Source organism: Leucopleurus acutus (assembly GCF_964270905.1).
Source record: "Leucopleurus acutus genome assembly, chromosome: 12".
In the NCBI taxonomy this organism is placed as follows: domain Eukaryota; kingdom Metazoa; phylum Chordata; class Mammalia; order Artiodactyla; family Delphinidae; genus Leucopleurus; species Leucopleurus acutus.
Window position 1 is genome coordinate 79,928,933 of NC_139154.1, and position 14,169 is coordinate 79,943,101.

At 37.1% G+C, this 14,169-nt stretch overlaps 1 protein-coding gene across 4 annotated transcripts in view; it reads right to left on the bottom strand.

Moving 5' to 3' along the window:
- The window catches only part of USP34 (ubiquitin specific peptidase 34), a 232,132-nt gene that overhangs the window by 189,432 nt on the left and 28,531 nt on the right, over positions 1 to 14,169 (bottom strand). For all 4 annotated transcript variants that reach the window (XM_082851536.1, XM_082851535.1, XM_082851537.1 and 1 more), the window contains exon 2: positions 3,919 to 4,006. In XM_082851536.1, coding sequence (XP_082707662.1) covers positions 3,919 to 4,006 — 88 coding nt within the window. The remainder of the gene's footprint in view (positions 1 to 3,918; positions 4,007 to 14,169) is intronic.

Here is a 14,169-nt window from a genome sequence, read left to right on the forward strand (position 1 = left end):
AAATTTCTGAAGCCAAGGAGGGATAAAGATCCTAAAAGCTTTCAGGGAGAGTGAAAAGAGTGACAAGAAAAAGCTCAGGAATAAAAACAGCTCATACTTTCTCCTAAGTAATATTGGAAGATAAAATACAATGGAATAACACTTTCAAAATTCTGAGAGAAAATAATTTTCTATCTACAATTCTGTATCCAACAAAAGTTATCAACAAAAGTAAGGGTAGAAGAGACATTCTTTTAGGCCGGAAAGGTCTAAAAACCATTTGTCTCCCATGTACCTTTTCTCAGAAAAGATATCATCCTAACAAAACAAAGAAGTAAACCAATAAAGATGGCATAGAATCCAGTGAACTGGATATCCAATATAATAGAAAAGCAAAAGAATTTCAAGGATGATCTGAAGAGAATATAGCTGTTTCAGTAACCCTACTGAGAAATCAATACAGATTGGAGTAGGAAGATAAAAGTCAAAGGAGATGGAGGGAAGGTAAGAAAATAACAGATCACCTAATGATGTATAAAAATGTAAAAACTAGTACTAAGAAGGGCTGGAGAGTTTGGGGAAAATTAGTGATCCACACCTAGAAAATTAATCAAATGAAGAACAAGACACTAAACTCTATGAAACAAAGAATGAAAACAAAAGAAAAACAACAATTTATATCTTGTAAAATATAAAATGAACCACAGAATCTTTTTTGGCTAATAACTGAGCATTATTTTTGTTTTTAGAACTACCTCAAGAACTGATGTAACTATATTGAGAGGACGGGGAAGGGTAAATGGGTGAAATCTTTATATATCAGAAAAGGAAGTTCACAGATTATACCTAAAATTGACAGATAAAGCAACAGCAATATAATATTATTTCAGAACATAAAAGTTAGTATCAAAACCAACATCTCAAAAAGTTGAAAACAGAAATGGGGCTGAGGAGATAGGGGACAATGGACTTTTATATTATAGGCCTTTCCCTACCATTTTATTTTTTAAACTCTGTACATACTGTATTTGTACACCAATATCATACATTACCTTTCACCATCTGAGCTTATCCTATTTTCTTCTCAGTCCTTCCCGTTATTACCCACCTGATAAGACTTTACTACCTAAGTAGAGTTATATGCTGCCTATCTGAGTGGAATACGCTTACATTTAAGAACACACAATGATAAAAATTTCTAAATGACTAACAAAATATGTAGCTTCAATTAATAAAACTACTAACATTCACGAGGAAGCTACATGTCAAAATTAAATTATTTTAACCTGGATTCCATAATTCCATCTAACAAATCTTCGAATGGATCTAACATTTTCCTGGTCTGGTACTGCTGAACACATGAAAGGACTGTTCATCTACAGTATCCAACCATAGCGAAAGTTTTTTTATTTATGAGCTAATTTCTGAAAAACACTACTTTAATAGTGGTCAATATCAATATCCCACTGGTCAAATTTCTTAATTCCAAAATATAAAGTAGACCCTTAAAGAGTGGAGAACATACATTAACCTGTTCAAAAGCAATAGTGTCTAAAACTGTTATAAAAAATAAAAGTTTAATAAAACAATAAAAATAAGCAACAGCCTCAAACTTTAAGTACAAATGACAGGTGTGAAAGGTGAAATTTTTAGCCTGAAAATACAAAGATCTGACAGAACCTCCGCCTAGCTAGCACCCAGAATTATTTCAGGGGAGAAATCCTGAAATAAAGGTAAAAAGTAGACAGGTAGAAGACAACGAGGAACCTTGAATGCCTACTGAGGCATCTGCAAGATATAAAACATAAGCCTGTTTTGTAATAGGCTTTAAACAAGTCAAACAAAAACCAGCAACAATTCCAACAAGAAGAATTTTGCTGTGTGGTATCAATGCCTTCATCATGCACGACATTCCTTTCAGAGCCATGTATGCTCTTTTGCAAATTTATATTCTTTCATTTATTCTCCTAATATTCTCTCCCCATTCTCTGGATTCATTTTCCTCCCATTTCATTCCAATATTAATAAAATAAAATAATGACAATCTGTTAAAGTAATATACATAACTAACTCCCTGAATCTTACAAACAAAACAAAGAAGTGGCAGCTATATTACTGTGATGCAGCAATTATTAATAAAAATGATGACATAATATTTGATGACACAGAGACTGATCATAGTTCACATGAAAAAAATCAGATTATAAAGCATACAAGTTTTATAATCACATTTTTGTAAAATTTTAAACTGTACTGTTCCCAATCTCATACCAAGGTTATACCAAAAGAAAGTTACCAGTTGTTACTCTGGGTGATGGCATTTTTTTTTTAAATTTTAATTTTCTGTATTTTCTAAAAGACTTTCACAATGAGTATATCATTTAAATAGAAGGAAAATTATAAAATATTAAAGCCTTTGAAATTTCTATAAATATTAAATTCTTAACATATTGTTTTTTTAAGTGAACATTCTCCTTCAGCTATATTCTGGTCAACCAACATATTAGAAAAAATGATTCTTGATTATTGATAATCTTTTGAAAGTTAACACTTTTCTCCCAGAAAATCTACAGAGAACATTTTGTATGAAATGTCATGGATCCGATCCATTTGTGCACTAAGGTACATTTATGGACCTTCCATGGTCATGGGCCACCAAGTTAAGAATTTCTTTTGTAAATTAACTGTGCTTTATTAGTAGCTTTTTATCCCCTACAAGAACCACAGTCTTAATCTGGACAATATTTTTTGATGCCCTAGAGAGAAACAGGATGGGGGGAGGGCAGAGCAGGGAAACAGGCAAAAAATTTTTACTCTAAAGCACTGTGATCCAACTGTATATTTTATTGTCATTTCTCTCTTCTATCAGCATGAACAATTAAGAGTGTAACATTCTACTTTTTGGTACTTTTTACTATCAGCTAAAAACTGTTAATACTTACTAACATGTGAATAGAATTATAAATATTACACACTATTTTCCAATTTGACTTTTCATGCCTTAGCTTATGTACCCTTCAATATATATTTCATTTTCTAAAATGTTTCAACAATTTTAATTAAAATAGGTATTTTAATTTTAATTAAAATAGGTATTTATTAAGTTCTTTTGTCAGACACCATGTTAAGTATTTTGTTTCTTCACAACCTCATGAAGATAGTAGTAGCTTTATTATTACTCATTTCACAAATGAGGAGGTAAGAGCTTACAGAAGTTAACTAATTTGTCATAATCACCTAGTACACAAGTGATGAAGCAGGACTGGAAGCCACATCTATCTGGCTCCAAGGCCATACTACTCTTAATCACTATATTCTAGAACAGCATGATATAAAGGCAGAGAGTCTCTACATCCTTTGATATTCTAATGAAGCCTACAAATTACTACCTAAAACTGTACATATCAAAATTTCATTTATGGGCTTCTCTGGTGGCTCAGTGGTTAAGAATCTGCCTGCCAATGCAGGGGACATGGGTTCAAGCCCTGGTCTGGGAAGATTCTACATGCCGCCAAGCAACTAAGCCCGTGCACCACAACTACTGAGCCTGTGGCTCTAGAACTCACGAGCCACAACTACTGAGCCCGCATGCCTAGAGCCCATGCTCTGCAACAAGAGAAGCCACCGCGATGAGAAGCCCATGCACGGCAACGAAAAGTAGCCCCCACTTGCCACAACTAGAGAAAACCCGCGTGCAGCAATGAAGACCCAACGCAGCCAAAAATAAATAAATAAAAAATAAAATAAAATACAACTGGGAATTCCCAAGTGGTCCAGTGGTTAGGACTCCGTGCTTTCACTGCAGGGGGCACGGGTTCCTACCCTGGTCAAGGAACTAAGATCCCACAAGCCATGTGGCATGGCCAAAAACAAAAAATAAAAATGTAAAACAAAACACAACTGACAAAGTTACTCTTCAAAATACATAAAGATGCATACCTCTGTGTCCAGGAATTGATATAAGCAAATATTTTGAGAGTATGTTCCTTTCTGAGCTGCAGTCCATCACCACCTTCTATATCGGATACTGAAAGAAAATAGAAAAAGTAACTTTTATATTATGAATAAATAATGCCAAACCAATATTAAAGCCAACAGGGACTTCCCTGGTGGTCCAATGGTTAAGACTCCAGGCTTCCACTGCAGGAGGCATGGGTTCAATCCCCGGCCAGGGAACTAAGATCCCCACGTGCCACAAGGCATGGCCAAAAAAAAAAGTCAGCACTTAAAAAAAAAGCTAGATTTACAAATACAAATATTTCCAATAATTTTTTTTTTTTTGCTTTCACTAAAGAAAATAAATCTTGGTTAATTATTGACCAATTCGATGCTAACTTTGTCTCAGAGAGCCTCAGGAATTAGAAACACTGAGTACTTCTAAAAGAAGGAATACAAGTGGGGCTAAAAAATATTAAAGTCTTATTAAGAAGCAGTTAGACAAACCCTCATCACCCCCCCCAACACACACACACACACACACACACACACACACACACACACACACACACACGATCTCTAAAAGACTATGTTTCCTCTCCGGAGATGTTGAACCAGAGAGAGCTGGGTTTTGCACAATCACGTAGCTGAAAGCCAGGAGGTATCATACTGAAAACATTTAATCTCTCTGTACAGGCATTTCCTACTGTGTCATGTAAGCACTGCTAAGAAGCCTCATGTGATATAAAACCTTACAATAAAGAAAATGAGACTAACAATAAAACATTAGAAGCAGACTACTCAAAACCTATGAAACTTTATAACCAGAACACTGACAAAACCAATAACTAGTCTGATTTAAAATTTAAAAAAATACTAGCACAGTTAAATCTCTACTGGTATCTGCACTAACCAGTGTCAATCAATCTTCTGCAACTTTAACCCATGACGTTCATGCTTCATCTTTTGATATGAACGTGCCTGAGGAAATTCAATTCTAATAAAGGTCATTTCCAAAAAAAATTAAACATCAAATATAACCATCCTCATAGCTCCATCATTTTAATGACTTGGCACCTACTTCCTTCTCCACACAGCTCTACAAAGTAGAAAACACAGGGGTCCCTGAAGGCAATAAACCAATCACTGTATGCACAAGAAGGCATTTTTGAGGAATGTCAGCTTTGTTACTGTTTTCTCATGTACCAGTAGGGTCCTCTCTTTAATCACAAGAAAGCTTGCATGAATCACTATAAAACATTAATGTGATGGGGGAAATCCCATATGAACCATTAAGATGTTCCATTATATTAATATCATCCCTCTATTTACCAACTGCGTATGTCTTAATTTTCGTTTTAAAAAAAACCTCACCTTGTTCTAGATCAGACTATATACTCCATGTTGAGACTTACAGCACTCTTCCCTTACTCAGCTCCAGAAATGCTTGAAGTCCAAGTAGGAGGTTGGAAGATTTCTCTCTGATAATACTGACTAGACGAAGGCAGGTAAAAAAATTCTCTTGGGCAGAGAAAGAAGGAAAAATCACAGGGCAAGAGTATATGCCAAACAAATAGGTAACAAGGTAAACAGCACCTGAGGCGGCCCTGGAAGCCAAAGACACTAATGCCCATCAGGAAGAAGATCCCAACAACAAAACCTAGCAACCATGACGAAGTAAGATATAGTGGGGGATAAGATAAGGTAACTACTAAAAGCAAGCTCTTGGCTTGTGTGATTTCATCAAGAAGAAGAGACCACAGTAGACAGTAACAGTTTTCCTTCCCCGGCCTGAAAACACAGGGAACAGAGTGGTTGCAAAGATCATATCCTTCTCTAACACAAAATGCAAATGGCACACATTCTGGGAAACGCACACGTGTGGTGAGAAACACGTACCCCACCTGAGGCCCAACTGGCAACCTAACTGCTCACCAACATAAGCTTACTATTTCATTATATCTACCCCATAACCAGAAAGGGAAGGGAAGTACATCTTATCAGAGCCAGACAAAATAGACTTCTCCAGACAGCAAACATCATACTCAACAGTGAAAGACTGAAAGCTTCTACTCTATGATCAGGATCAAGACAAACTAGCTGCTTTCACAACTTCTATTCAACACACTACCAGAAGTTCTAGTCAGAGCAATTAGGCAAGAAGAAGAAATTGGAAAGGAAGTACTAAAATTACCTCTGTTCATGGGTGGTATGATTTTATATGTAGGAACCGCTATAGTCCACACAAACACACACACACAACTGTTAGAATAAATGATTTCAGTAAAGTGACAGGACACAAAGTCAACGTACAAAAATCCACTGCATTTCTATATACTAATAATGAACAATCTGAAAAGGAAATTAAGAACACAGCCATCAAAAAGAATAAAAAACTTAGGAATAAACTAAACCAGGGAGGCGAAAGACTTGAAAACTGACAACTACAAAAAGTTGCTGAAAGATATCAGGTACAATAGGAACAAATCTCATATTCATGGAACATTTAACATCATTAAATGTCAATAATGTCCGAAGTGATCTATAGAGTCAATACAATCCCTACCAAAATCCCAACGTTTTTGCAGAAATGGAAAATTCTACCCTTAAACTTGTATGGAATTTCAAGGGACCCCAAATAACCAAAACAATCTTGAAAAACAAGAACAAAGTTGGAAGACTCATTTCATGATTTCAAAACTAAGTACACAAATAAAAACCACAATGAGATATCACTTCACACGCCTTAGGATGGCTACTGTTAAAAAAGAAATCATAAAATAACAAGTATAGATGAGGATATGTAGAAACTGAAACCCTTGAGCACTGTTGGTGGGAATAATAATTGGTGCGATTACTATTGAAAAGAATATAGCAGTTCCTCAAAACATTTTAAAAAGAATTACCATATGATTCAGCAATCCCACTTTTGGGTATATATATGAAAAAAGAATTGAAAGCAGAACCTCAAAGAGATATCTGTACACCTATGTTCACAGCAGCATTATTCACAATCGGCAAGAGACATAAGTAACCCAAATGCACACAGAGAGATGAATAAACAAAAAGTGGTGTATACAGAGAGAGGAATGTTATTCAGCCTTAAAAAGGAAGGAAATCCCATCACATGCTACAAAATGAATGAACCTTGAGAACATCACGTTAAGTAAATAAGCCACAAAAAGTCACAAAAAGACAAAATACTGTATGATTCTACTTAAATGAGATATCTTGAGTAATCAAATCCATAGAAACAAAGTAGTATGGTGGTTGTCAGGGGGAGAGAGAAATGAGGAGTTGTTTAATGGGTACAGTTTTAGTTTTCAAGATGAAAAAGTTCTAAAGATCTGTTGCATAACAATGTGAATATCCTTTTTTTAAAATATTTATTTATTTTGGCTGTGCTGGGTCTTAGTTGCAACACGCGGGATCTTCGTTGTGGCATGCATATGGGATCTAGTTGCCCGACCAGGGATTGAACCCGCGCCCCTGCGTTGGGAGCACAGAGTCCTACCCACTGGACCACAAGGGAAGTCCCAACAATGTGAATATTCTTAACACTACTGAATTGTACACTTAAAAATGGTTAAGATGAGATAAACGAGGTCCTACTGTAGAGGGAACTGTATTCAGTATCTTGTAATAACCTATACTGAAAAAGAATATGAAAAAGAATACATATGTGTAACTGAATCACTCTGTGTACACCAGGAACAACACTGTAAATGAACTATACTTCAGTAATTTTAAAAGATGGTGAAGATGAGAAAATTTGTTGTGTTTTTTACAATTTTAAGAATGTTTAATTAATTTTAAAAAAGGGAGATAGAGTACCCCACACTGCAGTTTAAAAGAAGCCACTGATCTTTACAAATCAAAGATCCATTAAAGTCCACAGTATAATATTTATAAGCAAATAAAGGAAGTAGGGAGGAAGGCAAGTTCAAGAAATCTTTCCACCTATTTCCTATAGAAGAGGAACTGTAATTCCAACTCTAAAGGGCCAACCACCTGGACTGGGAAAAGAGCAAGGTGGAGGAATTGTCACATAGATCTAAAGAATACCAAATACAGCCCAAGAGAAGATTTCCAAGTGGAATTGGAAACATTAAGGCTGGGTAATACCTGGGTGCCAGAGATGCCATTCCCCAAAAGCAAGGAAATTCAGTAACTGAAAGAAATGTACCCAACTGACACAATGCGTGAGGTAGAAGGGTGGAAATAGGGTGAAAAGTAAATGGTTCTTGTCACTTAAATTTAAAAAGAAGAAAATGCTCATAAAAACTTCAAGATCAGAAATGAACAGTATGATAGTATGATGGCAAGCATCACCCCAAAAGGAAACATGAGAGGACAGGAGGCATAACCCAGGAATCTACTGAGAAACCATTAGTAGTCATGACCCGGATCTTACCCCAAGTAAAGGGTAAGTATTCTCATATACAATCTCACAACTCATCAGATGAAAAAATTCATGACTGCTCACCAAGCCTAAGGTGCTGAACACAACCTCACATAACTTCTTATCAGCGAAGTCCCAAAAGAACAGGAATTACAAGAACCTGGGCCCTATCCAGAACCCTGGCCAGCACCAAGGTTAGCCGCTGAGACCCACCTAGGTGGGTAAAATGGCTAACGTAAGTACAGACAGCTCCAGGGGACCAGTACTAGCCAGCACTCCTAGCCTGAGTTGTTCCTTGGGTATACAGAAATTACGAGACTAATGCTTGATTTTAAAACTTATTAATACACATTCACCAATCTTCTGACATAGGGCCTTTTCTTAGGGTTTCAGTCCACTGACTAGAGTTCTGCATCGTATATTTCAAAAGAAACAAAAGCAGTGCATTGGCTATCATTTCCATTCCAGCATTCTATTACAGTAATTTAAACACTTACTCAAGTTGCAGAGCAATCTAAATACAGAACACTTTCTAGACTTTTTAAAAACTTCCCAATCTGTTTGAACAATACCTAGTTCAAGAGAACTTTTTTTAAACAACTCAGCATCAATTCTTTGCAACTTTTTTTTTTTAACCTAATAAGCAGGACATGGAAACACAATCTTGGAAAGGACTAAGGAAAGTTCCCTAAAAGAAATAACAACTAACTGAAAGACAGAAGTTAGTAAAAAGGGAAGCAAGAAGGACAGCAGGAAAGGAATAGGAAGGAGGGAGTGATGGCAAAGAAGGCCACAGGGGATGGAATCCTAGTCAGAAGGATCATCATGTGCAAAAGAAGAATTAAGAGAGAGAAACATAGTGTACTAGATAACTGCTAAATAGAATGGGAAAACAAAATAAAGCTGTTGAAGCAGCTAATATATCTAAGGCTTGATTCACTAAATTATGTAACAAGATGCTGTCAGAAAATTCTATCAACATTGATAAATCATGAATACTTTAAGACCTGTTGTCTTGAAAGTAAAATGTTAAATGATCTACTACTTGACCTAGTTACAAACACATTTAAAAGACTATTCAAAGGGACAATTAAGTGAATATAAGCCAATTAAAGAAAGGTACTACATGGTTACGAACTTGGATGAACTACTGCCAGACAAATTTCACCTTTTAATACCGTAAGTACATTATTCTTTTGCATATATTAGAAATTTGTCATAGAAAGTTTTAGTAAAAGCTTCAAAGAAAAAAAGACTACATAGAGTAACAAAAATACAGATTCTGAGAGGCAGACTTCTGACTGAAAGAATAAAATCTTCAAAACATTAAAATGGCCAATCTAGAATTTTACACCCAAGTAAACCTCAACCTAGAATTTGATACCCAGGGTAGACCTCAAGAGGAAGGGTGAAATAAAACTTTGGACAAATGGATATGCTTATCATTGATAAGCCATGAATAGAAAATCAAATTTTAAAAAGATTACGAGGTTCCTCAAAAGAAAAAAAAAGAAAAAGGCCAAGAATCTAAGAGCAAGAAGAAAGAAAAATGGTAAAGAAGGACATAAATACATGGGTAAACCTAAATAAGCAAACTGACAAAATATTAACAAAATAAAATACTTATTACAGCTATTTCTCAACTTACAATGGAATTACATCTCGATAAACTCATTTTAAGTTGAAAATACCATAAATTGTGAAAATGCATTTATTACACCTAACCCACCAAACATCACAGCTTAGCCTAGCCTACCTTAAATACACTCAGAACACTTCCATCAGCCTACAGCTGGATAAAATCATCTAACACGAAGCCTATTTTATAGTAAAGTGTTGAATATCTAATGCAATTTATTAAATACTGTACTTAAAGGGAAAAACAGAATGGACCTATGGGTACAGAATGGCTAAGTGTATCAGCTGTTTACCCTCATGACTGCAAAGTTGACTGAGAGCAAGGCTGACTGAGAGCTACAGCTTACTGCTGCTGTCCATCCTTAAGCCAAGAGTATCATACCCATATCGCTAGCCCAGGAAAAGACCAAACTTCAAAGTACAGTTTCCAGTGCATGTATATCACTTTCTCACCATCAGAAAGTTGAAAAGTTGTAAGCCAAACCGTCATAAGTCAGGTGCTGTCTGTAGTCTGGGAGTCTTTAAAGCCAACTGAAACACTAGATAACAGTATAGAAGATGGCAGAAACAAAGACTGGCATTCTTAAAGTGTTCTAAATTGATACGTCTGAGCATATAAAAAGTTCAATTACAGATAAAAACAACGAAAAAGCAAACTTCAAAGGAACTACAAGCCAGGAAAAGTTTTTACGAAAGAGTAATCTCTGAGTTCAAAAAACAGATTGGAAAAGAAAAACTGAAGAAAAAAGGGATTAAAAAAAGAAAAAATGATACACATGGGGTTCAAACATACCACTGAAACACTATTATTTTTCTTACCAGGTTTGCAAAGAGTTTAAATAATACCTAGTCTTGATAAACTCAAGAGAAAACAAGTGCTTTCATACATCAGTAAAAACAATTTGACAATATTTATCAAAATCAAAAATGCACTGGGCTTCCCTGGTGGCGCAGTGGTTAAGAATCCACCTGCCAATGCAGGGGACATGGGTTCAAGCCCTGGTCCAGGAAGATCCAACATGCCGTGGAGCAACTAAGCCCGTACGTCACAACTACTGAGCCTGCACTCTAGAGCCCACGAGCCACAATTACTGAGCCTGTGTGCCACAACCACGGAAGCCCATGCACCTAGAGCCCGTGCCCCACAACAAGAAAAGCCACCGCAATGCAAAGCCCACGCACAGCAATGAAGAGTAGCCCCCGCTCGCCGCAACTAGAGAAAGCCTGGGTGCAGCAATGAAGACCCAACATAGCCAAAAACAAACAAACAAATAAATAAATAAAAGAATGCACTGATAACTCTGAGTATTATTTTAAGCATCATTTTCTACACATTTTTTTCTCATCCAAAATAATACTCGTTGATATTCAACTTAGCATTGTTCTTAATACCAGAAGACTGGAAATAACCTAGATGCCTATCAATAGAAAACAAGTTAAATTCATCCTGACAATGGAAAACTATGCATCAGAAAAAAAAAAGTGGAGGGAAATGCTCTTTATAAACTAATATGAAATAACCCCCCAAAAGTTAGGTGAATAAAGGCAAAAACATTATTTTTAATTACATAATTTTATAATGATCCTCAAAAAGGGACCAATTACCAATCAAATGTTAAAATTTTAAAGAACTCACTGTTTGAAAACTGGTAAATAAAAGGGGAAAATGAGACATTTACCCTGCCTTCCTGTACTAATGGTAATTCAAAGTAACTAAATGGGTAATAAAAGGAAGTTTCTCCTTATAGCAACAGACCAGCTGATGAAGAAAAATGATAGGATTCGAATATCACCATTCTGCAACTACAAATGAAATAAAAGATCTAGGCAATGGTTGCTGGCAGTACAAAAAAAAGCAACAACATGACATTTTTTGCCCTCTGATGGAAGAATACAACACATTCTATAAAAGTCTTGCCAAGAAATCTAATCGAAATCTGATCAAGCCTCTAAATCTAATAATCAAATTACAGAAATAGAGGAGACAGAAAAACATGTTCAATAATCCCACAAGGATACAATAAGCAACATCCAAAACAAAAAACCTTTATGGGCTAAATGATCCATGGAATCAGTAGTTTCTTCAACAGATAAATAGCAAGAACAAAAAAGGATAAGAATTATGTATTTAAAAAAAAAAAAAACACATGTCAGTGACTATAAACAGCAGGGCAGCCAGAATCTATAAAATTAGTCCAGGCAGATAACCAACCAAGCAAAACAAAACAAACAAAAACAAAAAGCAAAATAAACAAAACAAATTATTCAAGCAGCCTCAAACTAAAAACAAATCACCTGTCCAAAGAGTGGACTGATTTAAAAAAAATTATAGTTTTCTATTCAACTGTAAAAAGCAGCAAACTTCTAATACGCTAATAAGCAACACAGATAACTTACAGTGATATACTAAATGAAAAAAATGTCAGATACACATAGCACATAAAGTTTATTTCCATTTTAATAAAGTTATACAAAAAAAAATCTAAGCTTTGGTCATATAAAGTACATCAGCAGAGAGTGATGTCATCAAAATAGTAAAATGTAAGTTTTCTACCATCTTCCTCCCAAAGAACACTGATGCTGACAATCACCATGGACAACAGTGCCTTTGTGAAAGTCTGGGAGTACGGCAGAGAATTTCCGAAGCAAAAATTAAAATAAAATAAAATCCAAGACTGGACACACTGAAGAGAGTAAGAGGAACAGTTTCACTTTACCTGTGACACCCTTCTCCCAAGGCAGCACAGCACAGTGCCAAGAAAGATCTTGTCTGAGGATGCCCCCAACCCACATAAGAACCCCCAACTCTCCATGTACCTCACTCACACACACTCCCACCCTGTGGCTGGCTCCTTGTCTGCACCCCTAAGGGCAGCAAAAGCAAACCTTCACAGACAATTAACAGCATGTGCAAAAAGCTGTCCAGACCCTGCAGAAGTGGGAGAAAGTACACAAACTTGAGAATTCAGCACTGCTGTAGGAAAAGCACATGAGAGACTGTCAGCACTCAATCTGGCTTTGTATGATCAGGAGACAGCAACAATCTTAGAATTACCTTCCAAAACAGAACAAGAAATGAGGAGCAGATATATCCGTTAAAAAAGGTCTGAGATGGGGCTTCCCTGGTGGCGCAGTGGTTGAGAGTCCGCCTGCCGATGCAGAGAACACGGGTTCGTGCTCTGGTCCGGGAAGATCCCACATGCCGCGAAGCAGCTGGGACCGTGAGCCACAGCCGCTGAGTCTGTGCGTCCGGAGCCTGTGCTCCACAACGGAAGAGGCCACAGCAGTGAGAGGCCCACGTACCGCAAATGAAAAAAAAAAGGTCTGAGATGGACTTCCCTGGTGGCGCAGAGGTTAAGAATCCACCTGTCAATGCAGGGGACATGGGTTCAGGCCCTGGTCTGGGAAGATTCCACATGCTGCGGAGCAACTAAGCCTGTGTGCCACAACTACTGAGCCTGCACTCTAGAGCCCATGAGCCACAACTAATGAGCCCGCGTGCCGTAACTACTGAAGCCTGCACGCCTAGAGCCCGTGCTCCGCAACAAGAGAAGCCACCACAATGAGAAGCCCACACACTGCAATGAAGAATAGTCCCTGCTCGCTGTAATTAGAGAAAGCTCAAGCGCAGCAATGAAGACTCAACGCAATCAATCAATGAATCAATCAATAAAGGTCTGAGAAACACTCAGAATCCATTCATTCGTTCATTTATTTATTTATGCCTGCATTGGGTCTTTGTTGCTGCGCGAGGGCTTTCTTTAGTTGCGTCGAGTGGGGGCTACTCTTTGTTGCAGTGCGCGGGCTTCTCATTGCAGCAACTTCTCTTGTTGTGGGACACGGGCTCTAGGCACACGGGCTTCAGTAGTTGCGGCACGTGGGCTCTAGAGCGCAGGCTCAGTAGTTGTGGCACACGAGCTTAGTTACTCCACGGCATGTGGGATCTTCCTGGACCAGGGCTTGAACCTGTGTGTCCCCTGCACTGGCAGGTGGATTCTTAACCACTGCGCCACCAGGGAAGCCCTAGGCTCAGAATTCTTAACAGGGCTATCAGAAGATATGTCTCTCCCAAAGCCAGTCAGTAAAAACTGGAGGAAATGACTGCTTCTCCACATGCAAAAACAGCAATTCAAGACATCATGGAACATGAAAAATCAAGGTGACATTAAACCACTAAGGGAACACAATAATTTTCAAGTAACCAATTCCAAAAA